Source organism: Amblyomma americanum, chromosome 6 (assembly GCF_052857255.1).
Source record: "Amblyomma americanum isolate KBUSLIRL-KWMA chromosome 6, ASM5285725v1, whole genome shotgun sequence".
NCBI lineage: Eukaryota > Metazoa > Arthropoda > Arachnida > Ixodida > Ixodidae > Amblyomma > Amblyomma americanum.
Genome location: NC_135502.1, coordinates 129,078,035 through 129,094,991, shown reverse-complemented (window position 1 = coordinate 129,094,991; position 16,957 = coordinate 129,078,035). Strand labels below are relative to the sequence as shown.

General features: G+C 47.0%; 1 protein-coding gene across 7 annotated transcripts in view; it reads left to right on the top strand.

The window, feature by feature from the left end:
* The window catches only part of Fas2 (neural cell adhesion molecule fasciclin 2), a 143,706-nt gene that overhangs the window by 80,205 nt on the left and 46,544 nt on the right, over window positions 1-16,957 (top strand). For all 7 annotated transcript variants that reach the window (XM_077628010.1, XM_077628009.1, XM_077628006.1 and 4 more), the window contains exons 3-7: window positions 5,738-5,886; window positions 7,043-7,312; window positions 10,643-10,761; window positions 12,766-12,828; window positions 13,470-13,566. In XM_077628010.1, coding sequence (XP_077484136.1) covers window positions 5,738-5,886; window positions 7,043-7,312; window positions 10,643-10,761; window positions 12,766-12,828; window positions 13,470-13,566 — 698 coding nt within the window. The remainder of the gene's footprint in view (window positions 1-5,737; window positions 5,887-7,042; window positions 7,313-10,642; window positions 10,762-12,765; window positions 12,829-13,469; window positions 13,567-16,957) is intronic.

The following is a 16,957-nucleotide window of genomic DNA, read 5'->3' as shown; positions in this document are numbered from 1 at the left end:
CACCAGAAAAAACTTGTTCCGTTGCGTTCCCCGCGGCGGAAACTGGAGGCACCTTGCGCTACCGTAACTAGTGGCAGTTTTGCAGAATATCGGACAAACTATGACTGCGCTGCTGCTGACCAGTAACGATTCTAACTCAGGCAACGAGCCGCCACCGCAGAAGAAACCGCGCTCCAAGTAGATGATGGACTGGCTGCGAAGGGCGCCTGAGCAAGGCGGTTTTGAAAACTTCATGAGAGAGAATTAAGCGCGGGCTACATGCGTCTACTATCCGTGTCCTCTGCCTACTTCTACGCATTTATTTGGCGCTGCTGTTCCACAATGCATTACTGCTTCAGCTGGCTTTCTGCACGTATTACATACCATAATTACACGTCACTACAAATCGCTTCACAATCTCGGCAGATTTATAGTTTGTTTCACCCTCTCAGAGTACTAAAGAAAATGTATAATTATACGCATCACTCTTGCAATGAAATGGGAACCCAGTAAAATTGTTCTGACCGCTATTTTAGAGAAAAAGAAATGCAGCGCTGCTTTCTTGTTCATCTCAAATTCAAAAATAGCTGGGCAGGTAACTCACGCTCACCCGTGAAATCTGGTCCCAGCATTTTTTAATAGCAATATCTTGAAACGAAGACTCTTTCAGATCACACCGTTGGTATTTTGGGTCTGTTATGTCCCATAAGCAGCGCCTCTTTTCAATCATCGCGATCAGGTCACTTCCTCGGCGGCACGAAAACGACGGCGGCATGTTCACGCGAGCAACTGGCACACTCGTTTGCCGGCTCCTGCACGGATGGTTCCCCCCCCCCCCTTCTCCCCGTCAAAAAACTACTGGATTTCGCGGCCGAGGCAGCCTCTACAGAAGGCATTCCTTTCGACTTCCTGCATGGCCGCGTTCGTCAGAAGTGCACGCTTGCTCACAAGAATGCGGAAGGGGATCGTAGGAAACGGGCTTCTACCACGGTGGCCGCACTGCCATCCTGCCCGTTTGTATGCGTCCACCTGCAAGATGCCGTACCACGGCAGACAGCATTGCGAAGAAAGAAAACTCTTTTTTGCACTCTGAAAACTACGTTTCCAAGCACAAAAGGCACAAAAGCGGTGAATCACCGCAAAGTGCTAGCCTTGGGTGATGCGGTGACTCCAGGAAATTCTGTTTGATCATTGTTCTAGTTCCCAGCAGCAACCTGTCTTGTTTATCTGCCGTTCGTGCAGTATGACAAGAAGTTGTGGAACGAGTTGGTTAGGCGACTTGTTGACAACTGGCTAGCGAACGTAAAGCTGAACGGCGCAAGGGAACGAACACAGGAAGACAGACAGAGCACCTACTACCAACTGAGTTTATTAATTAAGCGCGCGTAGCAGCGCCGATAAATTCCACACTCCACTGTCGATACACGCTCTAAGCGGTGACCGTTTCTTCTGAAGGCACTTTCCGTCTGTCCGTTCTGTTCCGCGTTTGCAGCGGCGGCGTCGAACTCCAGAGTTGGTCGTTTTCCTCACCATCTGCCCGCAGTTTATAAGCCTTGTCAGGCGTGTTTGCTCCTTATCTTACTGCCCCGAAGTCTGGGCAGCATGGCCCCCTGATAACGCGGGAAATGCCATTTTTGTATTGTTTTTCCTTTTGCTGTATAAGACAGATGGGCAAGTGTTGTCAGCGATGTGTGTTTGGGATGTAGTAGTAGGGATGAAATGAGCATCTGTCTGAACAGCTTAAAGCCATCCGCAGGACCATCTGGGTGATTTTGAGACCGTAGCCTTTGCCACTATCATGTTCCAGCTTGTTTTGCCAAATGGCCATGGTCATTTATATGCCTCACTCAATCGCTTACTCATTGCATCTTTGTCAAGGCAACACATACTCTCTACAACTTGCTGCTGCGCACCACAGCAATGGTTTCACTGCGAATATTGTCACGAAGTGATGACTGCAGTCTGGAGAGCAGGAAGGGTACGAAAATGGTGTCTAGACAAAACTCTTTATTTGGGCTTACTTGTGCCCACAGTGGACTGAATCACTCGGCGGCGGCGTAGCAACAAGCGTGCTGGGTGTAGCAACAGAATGCTCGCCGGTGTCGGCCGTGCTCAATTTAAAGCGGATAGCGAACTTTCGAGATAAAGCGTGCAAAGTTACTAGAACATTCTGGAACAACGTAGAATCAGCTGTGCCTGGATCAATCGAGATAAATCTGGTCGCATCTTGCATCGCAAACAAAGCGATAAAGCGGCGTGGCAGCAGGTTTGAAGAATGAACAAACACTGCAAAGATTCGGGGCAATATTTGCTTCATGTTGAGGATCCCGAGTATTTCTCTACCTGTTGGCCTTTATGCTTTGTACTTTATCTACTATTTGTTCTCAGTTGCAAGCAATACCTGTTTGCCATCGGATGTTATCGCTGTAAATGTGACTAGGACGACAGCATTCTGAGTGAATAATATCGAAAAGAAAAAAAAAATACATTGTTGACCAAAGCTGTCATATGGGGAACGGTTTGTGAAAGGTCCAGCCACTCAAGTGGCATTCGCACGAGCATTGTATTCCTCCCTAGGCGAGGAGGGTGACTGTGCATCACTTCACGAAAAGCTTCGTGCCTTTGATAATACACGGTGTTGCTATACAGGCTTCTGCAAAGCTTCTGCGGTGGTGAGACCGTTTGCAAGGCCGCCACGAACTGTCCAGTATCCCCTTCCCTAGCTGCGTTTTAAGGCAACAGCCTTTAACGGCTCATGCTCGCATCCGTCCGTTGCATTTTAGGTTACGTGACAAGCTTGTGAGGTCACGTGATCTCTCTGCCACCCCCGCGCCAGCTGCTCTTCTCCTCTGCGGTGAAATGAATTCATGCGCGGCAAACTCAAACCAGTGCATTGAGTCGCAAACGGCTTTCGCCTTCCCGCAGTTAGGAGATCTCTTGGCAATTAGGTTTTTAAGGCGATAGCCTTTAATGGCTCATACTCGCGGTGACTGTCCATCCGTTACATCGCCACCTTGGCCACGTGACCTAGGTCGGTGACCGTCCGTCCGTTACATCGCCACCTAGGTCACGTGGTGCCACGCTCGCGCCAGCTGCTCTTCTCCTCTGTCGGGAAATGAATTCAAACGTGGGAAATTCAGATCACTGCAATGAGTCGCTAACAGCTTTCGCCTTCCCGCAGTTAAGAGATATCTAAGTGCCTCCAACAAATTTTCCTTCACGTGCTTCATTTTCAGCTCGTTCTCTGCTGGACGTAGGGCGCCAGCGTTCCTTTGTAAGGGGGGCGACACTTTTTTGTAGAGCACTATAACCTATTGTAAAATCGAGAGGCGCCATTTTGAGCCACATGCAACGTGCCTACCCTTACAACGGAGAGAAAGGTTCTGAAATTCGATTTTAATTAAGATTTCAATATCTGGAAGCAGTATGGAATGCTGCCATGCGTCAAAGACACTAAAATATTGATTTCCGCAAAAATACTTCCCTGCCGATCAATGAGCTGAATGAAGCTGTTTTAGCCGGCGGTCCGCATTGTATGTCCCCCTCGGCTCCCTGCTGCCCGCTGTTGGAATGCGGGGTTCGGGAGTGCTGCTTGACAGAACCTTGGTCGAGTTGAAGCCCTTTCCACCATGACGGGCGTGCCCTCAAGTGAAGGATCTGCGTAATGGGTGAAAGAAAACAATTGGGTTTATTCAAATTTGTGCAAGGTCAAAAGCAAACAGGAGAGTCCCTTGGCAGCACTTCTTGCTCTCATTCCCTTAAGTTCCTAGGTAAAGGATGACCTGGAATGGCCTATCATGTTCACTTTTGCCTACAATCATACTTCCTCTCACTTGTGGACACACCCCTGCCAAGTGTTGAGGTTGAGGAGGATGCCCACAAGGTAGCATCGACTGTGGTATGTCCGCTTGTTGTTCTCTAGCCAGCTGGTAGTCCACACGTGTTGGCGGCTCCTGTTCATTACACTTATGCGCAAGGCCAGAACGCGGGGTCGGGAAAAAAAGGCAGAAACTTGACCTTTGTCCTTAGACACGTTCGCGACGTTTGGGGATGATGCCCGGCAGCCCGCCGCGGTGCTCGGCACACCAAAGAGCCACCAGAAACGAGGCCCTTTTGTGCTCCAACTTCATCCTGTTGTTCTTTTGGATCGAAGACTGTCGCACTCTGACCAGGCAAAGGACGGCGATTGAAGCCAAATGTGAACCTGGTTCTCTCCGGGCCGTCTATTACGGCAGGCTTGGGAGCAGTCATTGTCGAGTAGATGGGGAATGCTCGGAACCAACCTGGAGAAACAGCGGTGCTGGCTGCTTTTAGAAGAAACTTAATTGGTGACGCTGTTCTCAACACCGCATGTATGCGGCACAGTGGATGGAGTTACGCTAGTTGGCGACGTTATGCACATCCCTCTGCGCCGGGCTCACCTGCGTGAATACCGCACAAATGGACAGTTCGCAGGAAGGGGGAGAGATGTGGATTTCTGGGGGAATTGTCAGAACTGCTGGCAGTGCAATTTTAAGAAGTTTGAGCGAATTTTCAGTCTACAGAATTTCATGATAAACATTTTGAGACGTGTCGGTAATGTGGTACTTGCTGTGAGACATTTCCTTGTAAATTTTGGCATTGTAGGTCTTTGCACAACACTTTAATTTTACCATTGAACAGCAGTGCAAACGAAAATGTCAGATATAATGTACAACTTTTCCCTTTGAGTAATTATGGCATCATGACAAGTTTATGCTCATGTCTGCATATTTATATCCAACCACGAATTGGTCTTGTAATTTGTAGCAGCACACCACAAGAAAGACAATACTCACCTGTTGACTCACGACTGGTTTATTGACGGAAGGCCATGGCTTATTTGTCAGCAGAAATGCTGTGTGATGAAATGCAGCAGGGCAAGCAAAACGCATGCGCAGGCACACAGTGGTGTCATACAAGGATTTATATTAAATTTTTTTTAAATCGAGCTATCAGATAGCTGCTTACAAAAAGTCAATTTAGTCACATACAAAGCTAAAGATGGGCTAAAGCACGGGCTATCATATTTTTTAACGTGAAAGGCTTCCAAACTAGCCGTGTCCAAACTTTACCTAGAACCTTTACCCTTTCTGGCATCCAAGTTTCTTGCCACTGCAGATGCATGGACACAGCTTCCCAAGTTTCTTGGGAGCTGGAAAAACAACTGAGACACTGTGCCTGCTTGACACTAGGAGCACTAGGAGGCCTAGGAGCCTCTCGGTGGCCTTCAGCCATTTTTCTTCTCACTTCACTTTTAAACTTTTGTAGAAGGGTTTCGGCAACAGTATGCCATGTCCAAACAAATCATTTCCTCAGAATGGTGACTCTGACCTTCTGGTGCTGAACTTGTGTTTGACATCAGTGCATCTCAAGGTGGCCTCATTTCAGTGAAAGTTAAGTGCAAAAATGTGAATGTGCTGATATTTTGCTGCACGTTTGGAAGTGCATGGTGATCGAAATCGTTGTCTCGCTCTGCCCTCTACCATGCCTTGAAATGTGGTTGCAACCTTGGCGCGTAAACACTGAGAAATATCTGAAGAAGTGTTGTTGATATATTTGCACACATTTTCTCTCACAGAGAGAGAGAGAGAGTGATGGAACTTTCACCTCTTCTTGTCTTATTAAATCAGTAGAGCAATGAGTCGTTGCTCACTGATAGTGGCCAAGTAGTCAGTTTGTTGTGACTGTTTTACTGCTGTGCGTAACACGTGGCCCTTCTTTCCTTTTCTCATTGCAGCCAAGAGGGCATACGAGCGGTTTCAACGGCCGATAGCTACATCCTCTCTTTCGACAGCCCATCCCCACAGGACAGTGGGTCCTACACATGCAGTGCTCTCTACGGAAGCACCATTCCCCTCTCCATCACTGTTCACATCACATTTTACCGTAAGTACATTCTCTCGGCCTCTTTCTTGTCGATAATAGGATTCTTTGCTTGGGGCCTTTATTGTCAAATATGTACTAGCCCATCTTTAGGACTCTCAGTGCCGATTGCTGGGCAGTTTAGCTTTGACCATTCATCAGCCAGAAAACAAAAAAATGGCAGCACTCGTTACATGAATTGCGGTTGTAACCATCAAACAAGCTCCACTGAGTGGTAACATGGACAGATTAGGGCTGGTGTAGGAGAGTCTGGAGACAGCCACTATTTAGCAGCCGCATCATTGTTTTGTTTCATAGGCACAAGTGTGTGTGTTATCTGTGGCTCTGCATCTTCACATGCATGTGCAGATGGCCACATTTGTCACTATTGCAACAGATCCTGCAGTATTGAGTTCACGGTGACACCCTCCAATCCTTATCCATGCAGCCTTTTACAGCGTCAGTGGTTAATGCAATGGGAGATCTGCGATGTTGGTGTAGAAGTGCATACATTGAGGGGGTGTAGGAGGGTAGGAAGGGGGAGAGGTGCGGCACGGAGGTTGAGATATCTGGCAGGTGCGGTATGACATGGCGGCGGTGGGGATGAGGTGCCACAGCCCCAATGGGAAAAGGCACTAGTGCACACTGGCGCATTCACATATGCAGTGGACATGTGCAGCATGTGGTAAATGCGTAGAAACAATGAATTTCTTGTACAATGTGGCAGTATCCACCTGGATGTCAATGCAGGCCTAGTCACTCTCCCTGAGGCCTTTAGGGTCAGAGATAACAAAGGGCATGTGAATGGATCTGCGGTAGAAGTTAGCAAAAAGCAATTGACAGCTTGGTGGCTCAAAAGTGGGCAGTGATGTTAGGTTAGAAGTTCAGGATTAAAAATTGTATTTAAAAAATAATGGAAAATTTCTAGTTAACGCCATTAAGTTTTATGGATTCCTTTAAGAATATATATAAAAAAAAGAAAAAACACAGCCAAGCATGGTGGCATGCCATCACCACCCTGTTTCAGAGCGGACACTCCTATCTTCTATCCTTCCATCCACCCATTGGTATAGAAAGGAGGAGGGCGTTTTGTAGCAATGCATGTCTGCTATTGCTGGTTTCTCTCGTAGCAGAAATGGTCATCAGCTTTTTGTTCTGCACCCTTGTGCTTCTTGTGCAGACGACATCACATGGGAGGACTGCCCCCAGCATCAGCACCTCATCCTGGGCCAGCCAGGCAAAGTGCGATGTCGTGTGCGTGGCAACCCCGTGCCGTTGGTACGGTGGTTCAAGGACCACGAGAACCTCGACCTTCAGCGCTATGAAGGCAGCGACGACGGCATCTCCGTGCAGTCTGCCCAGGACATCGACCGCGGGACATACATAGTCTCGGCCATGGTCTCAGTCACAGGAAAATTCCAGAAGCGCAACATCACCGTTGATGTCTACAGTGAGTTTTCCTGACTGAATCTTCGTGTGTGTGCTATCTTACTTTTCTTGTCTTGCTTCGGCTTCTTTGGGTTGGCGGCTGCAGTGCTTTTGGCATCCTGGAGCAGACCCTGTCGATAGACCAGTGTGCAGTCAAACCTTGTGCGCTGATCTGGTTGGTCGCATATGTTCTCTGCATTTTGTGTGTGGCTGGACAAGGCCCAAGATTTATTTTTTCTAATATTGACAAGCTTCTTTCCTTGAATCCTGTTCCATTTTCCTTTGGACAAATAATAAAACACTTGTCTGTAAAGGATAAGGTGATTTGATAGATTTGAGTAAGCTGTCAGAACAGTGCCAGGAACAGTTATTCTCTGTTAAATCTGAGTGCAATGCAAATGTCCGAGGATGCCCACTTGCAATTTCTTTTTTTACCTCTGAATCTTGGATGCCTCTCACTTTCATTTGCCCATAAACTGCCTGAAAGCTTTCAGTGATTTAATTCAATTTAATTTTTCGATCCCGGCCGCGGCGGTCGAAGTTCGATGGAGGCGAAATTTTGGAGGCCCGTGTACTCTGCGATGTCAGTGCATGTTAAAGAACCCTAGGTGGTCGAAATTTCCGGAGCCCTTCACTACGGTGTCTCTCACAGCCTGAGTCGCTTTGGGACGTTAAACCGCCATAAACTCAATTTAATTTTATTTCATTGAAGCATGAAGGGCCCGTAGGCATTGCATAAGAACATACAGCAGGGGTGGAACTTTTGCAGGTAGAGCTCTTGTATGGGCTAGTTGGTACATGAAATTTACAAAAGAAGATGGTGTGATAGACGAAGAAAAGGAGGCACACAAAATGACTGGACTGGCACCAGTTGGCTACGCAGTCCTACCACGGTAGTGTCACATATTATAGGGGAATGGAAACAGAAAATTCTGAATAGTGTGTTCTATGAGCGTGTTCTGCTCGAACTTTGTTCTTCTCAAAGCAGCCTCCTGGGTGGAGGCCAGGCTTCCTCTCGCATGTCTTGCAAAAAATTACACCTCCTTTCTGCCGCCTTTTATTGTTCTACCACTGCAGACAGCACTCAGTCCTTGTCGAAGGAGGCAGAAAGTTTTTTTGTCACTAAAGTCATAATCAGTTCCTACAAAGTCATTAGACAACTTTCCATAACAAGCGCTTGCTGGAATGGAAGTCATGCCACAATTTTTTGATGCCAATTCAGGTCCTCAAAACCACGTGATAAAAATATTTCTGTCAGTATGATGCTGCTATCCTCAGGACGAAAGCCAAATAGCCAATTTGCAGGCAACAATAATTCCAACCAGGTGGCGCTCAATTCATCCGCCTGAAAAAGAGCATGAAAAATATGTAATGAATAAAGCTAGTAGGAATGCAGCTGTCATGAAAAATAGGGCACTGTGGAATTACAATAGGTATGAGGTGGTAAGAGGGATCTGGAAAGGGGTGATGGTCCCTAGCCTGACCTTCGGTAATGCGGTCCTGTGTATGAGGCCAGATGTTCAAGCAAGGCTGGAAATTAGGCAATGGGGAGTAGGGAGGTTAGCTTTGGGAGCACATGGCAATACACCAAATCAGGGGGTACAGGGTGATATGGGATGGGCGTCTTTCGAGAGCAGAGAGGCTAGCAGTAAGATAGCATTTGAGGAACGATTGAGAAAGATGGAGGAAAAGCGGTGGGCTAGGAAAGTTTTCAGATACATGTATATAAAGAATGTTGACACGAAATGGAGAAAGCGAACTAGAAAATTGACAAGCAAATATCTGGACAGCAGTAAGGGGGCAAATCAGCAATTATCGGTTAAGAAAAAGGTTAAAGGAACAGAGAGAGCTTTGTGGAAAACAGGGATGCTGACGAAATCGGCACTGGGAACATACCGGACCTATAAACAGGAAATTGTCAAAGAAAATATCTATGATAATTGTAGGGGAAGTTCGTTGTTGTTTGAGGCCAGGACTGGAGTTTTGCGGACTAAGACGTACCAGGAGATAGACACTTTGTGCATTGCGTGCGGAGAGGAGGAGGAAACGGCTGAACACTTGATACTTTTCTGTAAAGGGCTTCACCCTACAGTGGAAAGCAGCGGGGCTGACTTACCCAAAGCATTGGGGTTTAGGGATAGTGAAGGGAAAGTGGATTTTAAGAGGTTAGAAGTAACCAAGCGAAGGTTATCTGATTGGTGGCTAAAAGCAAGACGAGAGTAAAATTTCACAAGACACGGCTAGGTGGCTTGAGCCACCGCCCGATGTAAAGGGTTCAGCCGTATCCATCCATCCATCCATCACATTCTGCAGGTGCTGGGTTGGACCCCCAGTGCCGCCAGGTACCCATTTGTTTTTTAATGAGTACAAGATTTCCCCTAGCCTTGTGCTCAGCTCTTCTAGTGTGAGGTGCTTGTGAAAAGGGTATTAGACCAAACCATTGCCTTGACAGAACAGAGATAAGTTCCGCCGTCAAGTAACCCTAAATCTGCCTCTTGCGGTAGAAGCCCAACTTGTGCGAATTGACACAGTCATCCTAAAACACAAGGTTTCCGGTCATCTGTCAGGCATGGTTAAAGTGTTACTGATAGAAAAAATGCTATATAATAACTGCATGTCAGCTTACGGTGTTTTTTTGTTTGACAGGGCTCATAGTGAACATCTGAACTTGGTGGCTCCAAAGGCTGACATTTTGTTACAACTCTATTTATGTGCTGCAAGAGCTGAATTTTTTCCACAAAACACAGTCTTTTTTTTCTACTGCGAAACCTGAAATTGCTGCTACAAATTTCAATTCCTTCTGCTATAAAACCTGCTACAAGAAGCCTGTTGGTAGTTCCACCGCTGGATACGATGATGCACTATAGTCGGATACAGCTAAAGTCTGCAGCGAAGTTCTACCCACATTTAGGACCTAAGCACAGAATTCCACCATGACAAAAAAGTAGCCCATTATTAAATTTTTCTTGCCCCTAAACAAAAAGCTAATCACAACTACAAAAAAATTAGCCCTAGAATGTTGATACCTGGCTTGTTTAATAAAGTCACATTAAAGTTTACTTTTGTGACTGGCTAGCGGCGTAATGCAGTGCGCCACTGATCGTGGCTCATTGTTAACAACTGCTGTTTTTTGAAGTTGTATCCTACAATAGGAACCATGCAAATCTTTTCGCACAATGCCATCATGAGTCTGGACCATGAAAAGCAGGATTGGGCATCGGTTTTCATGACACTAAATATGATTGTTTAAATAACATTTGTAAATAATCTTCAGCCATTACTTCTGCACTGATTTTGCTCAGTACAGTTTCCTTGAACCCAGAGCTAAGAGTGCACTTTTTTTTTCTTTCAGCACAACCCAAGATCTCGCCAACAGTGCCAGACACTAGTGAACTTGTGGAGGGGACTCTGGGCACCCTGAAGTGTTCAGCCGAAGGCTATCCACCCCCTCTGTACTACTGGCTAGACCAGGTGAGGGGTCCTGCTGTGATTTACCGAGTGCTGTGTGCTTTCTGAAAAAAAAAAAAAAATCGAAAATACTTGTGCTGATGGAAGCACAAAAGCAAGGTTTTAGTGCAAATAACCTGTGCATATACAAAATTAAAATGTTTTGGTTTTGATGATATCTCTGCCAGAGCAGTCAGCTTTTTGTAGCGAGAGCTTCACTGGGCTACCAGTCGAGCATTTCGCGGTGGCTCGGAGAGGCCAGTTGTACACATGCGCCATTACAATGGCAACCGGAAAGGAGCAGCAGGTGCGGCGTGCGCTTCACCTTCGCCGCGGCCGTGCACCCCCTCCACAGTCGGAGCCACGCGCTTCGTCGCCGCCTCGCCGCTCTATCACTCAAACCGCGCGCCACACGTGCAGCATTGTGTACAAAAGGCAGAGATGTAATGGCCGGCTGTATCACAACGTTTGACATTGATGCAGAGAGAGTCCAGCGGCTGCTAAACGCCGGTATAGACAAGAGAAGATTAACTCTTGCAATCCTGAGGTTGTCGCCTGGCACTTGGCTACTCAACAAAGAGAGAATGAGCGTAAGAAGGCGAAGAGCGCAGCGCAGAAGCCCGAACAGAGAGAAGAGCACCTTGCCAAACGGAGATGCCAGACTGCCGAGCGTTATAGATGGCGCATAGCCGCCGAGGTGGAGCCTATATATCTCTCATTGCTAAACATACAGTGACCACAACAAGCTCAGCCAGGGAAACTTACCTCTAGCTATGTATATCCTGGCATAGCTGTGCTAAGCCATTGCCAATTTTTTTTCTTGCTTGTCTCCTTCAAGGTTGCTAAGAATTTAGTGCATAGCGAGGAGCCCCTGTTGTCTGAAGTAATCTGGAGCACTCCACAGCAGCATGCTTTGTAGCTGAAACACCAGCACCATGCTCCTTCCATGAGTGGAGGTTCCCAGAAGGGGGAATAGTGAGAGGAAAAAAAAGGGTACTGAGCACTTTGCTGGAGTTGATTCTTCTTAATTTATTCTTGACATCAGTTAACACCATACTCACCAAAGGATTAAGTCACCTGCACAAGACAAACCTTTCTGATGCCGTTAAAATTAGTCAATAATGGCTGTTTTCTGGTCTGGTGACTGATGTGACTGCTGTGCACTTGGATGTTATGCTTCAGGTTTGAAGAACTTGTCGCGCCTTGAAATTCGCAATGTAAAGCGTTTTTTTATATTTCCAAAATATCTTCCTATTGAAAGCCATGTATTTTTTTTTTGCTATTTTACGAAGTAATTCTTACTGCACTTTTAATTTGACGACATCCTCTGCATCGCATGCACATACCAGGAGACTCCTTGAAAAGGTGAAAATGAAAACCTTAGCCCACACAGATCGCGTTTGCTTGCACTGTTTTATGCGTACCTACATGTTGCTGGTGGGCTTCAATCAGTAGACCAGAACAAACCGCTGTGTGATCTGTCATGTACATATGAAACCACGGTGGCCGCGCTTCTACTGCCTGTCATAGGCGTGGGCACAGCTCGGTGCTCAAGATTCGATGTAAATGGCTTTTTTTTGCTGTTTTTTTTTTGTCAGTTGCTTTCCACCACAAAAGTCGACTATGCTCGTTTGGACCTTTTATCCCCTTCACATGGTAACGCCTTTTGAACGGCGTTCATATCATTCGCCATGGGTGCACAAATTTTTCGCATCATCTTGAACCGTATCATATTTTATATAACCAACTCTGGCCGGGAGGGAAATTTTAAGAATTTGTAGCTTTGCACAATTTGGTTCAACAATGTATCATGAGATTCTACTATATTTACAAAATGCCATCTACCTGGAGTGCTCAAGAATGTAACTTTATTTGGACTGCTGAAACATAGGAATCACGACGTAACGAAATTTGAGATTTAACGAATTTCTTGGCTGCTAGTATGACTTTGCTATATTGAGGTTCAACTGTATTTAATTTTAATCTGTGTGTTGCCTGCCTAAGTGGTGTTTCATTTCTTTGTTTCAGGCAAACCGCAACCTGAGTACAGTCAATGGATTTCAGGTGGACCCAAAGGCGGGCCTTCTACAGGTTAGCAGTGACGTTGCTTCCATTGTCGTGTGTTTGCACATGTGCGAGCATCTGCTTATTTTACTGGAGATAATTGCAGGCCACTAATTTTTCAAGGGACAGTGAACATAACCCAAGAGGAACACGTCAGCAAGAGAGCTTCCATAAACTGGGAAAGGACATAAGCGCTGAGAACAGGCAGCAAAGCTTTGTACTCTTTGAAGGGGAGCTGTTGGCCAAAGCTCGTGTAGTTGGAGCAGACTAAAATGACGAAGGAATTATATCGCACCCTTTGTCTGCCTTATGGGGCCTCACCGTAGTCTCTACTCTCGTGTGACATCACTGCCACTGTTCAGAACGCATGAGAAGAAACTGGATTATAAATTCCGCATGGAGATCCATATTAATGCTAATGTATTTAGCTTGGTGTCCCACCTTCTTTAAGCTTCAAACCAAGATGGTTATTTCTCTAGAGATTTAGTGCCATACTTGGTTGTGGCCTGCAGTTCGGTACCAAATACTATGATATGCTTTAAAATGCCAACTTGTTCTCGTTTTCACAACCTCTTGTTGTTAGCGAGGATCGCGACAATGCAGTCATGGACTGCTCAGCTTGTGTGTAGGGATTTATGAAAGCTTGGACGATCACTCAAACCTTGCAGGTGACGAGTGTGCGACGAGAAGATGAAGGAACCTATCGCTGCCAGGCTGTGAACCCAGCGGGCAAGGACACCCGCGAGATAGCAGTTGCCATTGTTGGTAAGCTGGCAGCTAAAACGAGCAGTAATGAGTGCCTAAGTGCCTTTTTGAGATTGTAGAGTTTGTTGTTGCAAAAGCTGACCACCATGAAATGTGCTTTGAAAATCATGTTGTTTTCAGCCCTCCTTGCCTGAGGCTCAGTGACTGTATAAAAATCATACCAACTACAGAGCGGCGGCTATGGTTGCGCACTGTGGTGCACTGGTGGAGGCTTGCACTTTGGTTTGTGGCATAATCTGGGGGCTGTGCAAACTGCTGACTGATGGCTCCTTTTTGGAGGGAGGTGTTTGAGTGTGGGAGTAGAGTGAGCAGGTCCGTTGCATGCTCCTCACATTCTGTGTGCAGGCAGATGCCCTGGCCCATTTACATTTACCTGGCCCATTCTATGTTAGTTTCAGTCGTAATAAATATAACGAAAGTGATCACGCCTTGCCTTCTTCCTGAACATGAATACAGTGGCAGTTTGCAAGCGATGGTGCCACATCCGTAGAGTGGGTAATAAACCCCACAAAAAAGTTAGTGTCTGTTTTAAGTGTGGTGTTTGATCAATAATCAAAGGTTTCTTATCCTTTATTACCAAATGTCTTCTATACCCGATGTTTGTTACAAAAGTGGTCCGCTTAAAAGAGATAGGGCGGCTAACCAAATGAGTGAAATGTATGTCTTATTCCCTGTTGTCCGTTGCATCCATGTTTCTTGTGACAGATTCAGCTGTATCTGGGGAAAGATGCAATTCAAACTGTCTAATTTCGAAAAATATAACTGTTGAATGAGAGGTACAAAGGCATTTATTGACAGTTTCACTTCATAAAAATGTTGATTAGCATTTCTTTACACAAGGTTCGAACAGCCTTTTTTATAACTTCCGCAGGATTCAATCCGCTTTTGCATTCTCCCTAGATCGGAAGAAACTTTGCAACACATCCAGTTCGTTGACGGCAATGGCAAAAGAAGCCGAATTTTCCGCTCTTCCTCAGTGTTGTTTGGATGCTTCGCCCCTTGCATTTAGGCACTGCAGGGAAGCTGCCATGGCGACAGACTTCCGCAGCGTTTTTTTTACGATGCTGTACTCCCCAAACACGGTCCGCTCACGTGTAGGCGCATGGTTGTTCTCAGTTGCTTCGCCACCTTGGCTTCGGGCATTGCAAAGAAGATACAGCGTTTATATTTTCACATCAAATTCCGTAAGGAACGGCCCGCTTGTATGCCAGCGCACCATTCTCTATTTTTTTGGTTGTTGCTTTGCCCTTTTGCTCCTCGGTACAGTAGAGAAGCCGCCAGGACTGGTGACTGTCATTGCATTCACGAAACATGTCACGTGCTGGCGGGGTTGTCCCACTCGTATGTTTGCACATATGCAATTGATAGCTTAACATATTACACAACCAGAGCTTGTGCAAATTTTAAACATAGTAGCTGGGAAAGCATGATATCTGGGATTGTATTACAGTCGCCGACCGATTTTTCGGGCCCTCAAGGGGCCGAGATAGCGTCCGGAAAATCAGGCAGTCCGAAAAAACGAATTCACGCTAAAAAAGTCACTTTATTCAGTGAGCGGCTTGAAAAACTGGTCAATTTGCCTCTGCGGGGCACTACGTTGCCGTACAAGTAAGTCGGCTTGCACGTCGGCAAGGGTGACGTTCTCGCTGTACACAGCCAAAAGCACCATTAAAGCTCGGGTTAGTTCATTGCTAGTTGGCAGCACAGTCTCCGGCTCCTCACTGTCGGAACCCGAGTCATCAGTGTCCAGCACCTGGCGAACAATTTCGTCGTCAGTCAGTTCAGCGCAGAGCTCGATCTCGCTGTCAGCGTTGGCGAACTGCTCCAGCGTCACTCCCATGGGAACGGCTCCCGCAGCGAGCAAGTGCTCGATGAGGTCAGCAGATGAAGATGGCTGATGAGCTTCACTGGCGCTATCATCGGATGACGACGGCACTTCGTCTCTTATCGCGAAACCCGCATGGCGGAAGCAATTCCGCAGTGTGTCCTCAGTCACCACCTTCCATGCATCGGAAAGCATGCCAAGTGCAGACAACAAGTCGACACTAAGTTTTGCCGTTGTCCACGCATAGCACCATGCGACTAAGCATGCGTGACCGATAGAGGTGCTTAAGTGTCCGGATAACGCCTTGGTCCATGGGCTGTAGTAGGGACGTCGTGTTCGGCGGCAAGAATTCCAGCTGCATGGCTTTCAGATCCTGAATATGCCCATGTGCAGCGCAGTTGTCTACCAGCATGAGAACTTTGCGTCCTTGGCGCTCTAACTTTTTATCCAGCTTCCGGATGTAATGTTCGAAAATGTGCTGCGTTATCCATGCCTTCTTGTTGGCTTCGTACAGCACTGGAATATGCGCTCCTTTAGAACATCTTGGATTCTTTGGTTTTCCTATCGCCAGCATCGGGAGCTTTTCGGTGCCGAGCATGTTGCAGCCGACAAGGACTGTCAGCCGTTCCTTGCTGTGCTTGCCACCGTGGCAAGGGTCGCCGGCAAAAGCAAGGGTTTTTTCCGGTAACAGCTTGTAGAAGAGGCCGGTTTCGTCACAGTTAAATGTATCTTCGGGCGCGAACTGCTGCAGCAATGACCGCAGCCTGCCACACCGAAAGCTTTCAACAGCCGGCTCGTCAACCGCGGCACTCTCGCCACACATTTTTTTGAAGCTGAGGTGATGTCTCCTCTTAAAATTTCGGACCCAACCTTCACTAAACTTGCAGCCTTCAATATTCATTTGCAGCGCCAGGGTTTCTGCCTTTTTCTTTAAAACATCACCGGACACCGGCGCCTGTTTGGCAATCATAGCTTTCAGCCACACCAGAATGGCTTCCTCAAGCTTCGGGTGGGCACCTTGGCTGACATTCTTGTGGCGGGATCCAGATGACTTCTCGGCGGCTTCTAGAATTTTAACCTTGTTTTTTAGGTAATCTGACATAGTTTGCTTCGAGATTGCAAATTGCTTTGCAACGTCCGCTTGCGACCGGCCACTTTCCACTTGTCTGATAATGGCGGCCTTCTTTTCCAGCGTAAAACGGCTGTAATTTCCTCGCTTCGATGGTTTTGTCGAGGAAGCGGACGAGGACGGCGGTGTCGGCACCATCGGTAACTGCCTGTAGTTGACGCGGACGCGGCGATGGAAACAGCACAACACAACACACGTGAATGGCGACTGCGGCGACTGACGACAGTGCAAGACGGCAGCACGGCAGAGCAGGCACTGGCGGGAGGGTGCAGCAAGCGGTACCTGCTATCGAGGCTATACTGGGTATGCGAGGTTCCGGTTTCGATGGCGTGATCAGCGGCCGATATGACACGTGGTTTCGAGGTTGCAGAAAACCAAAATGGCAGCGGCCAGAAAATCAAAATGGCACCGGCGTTGTTTGCGTTTTCGGTAGCTGT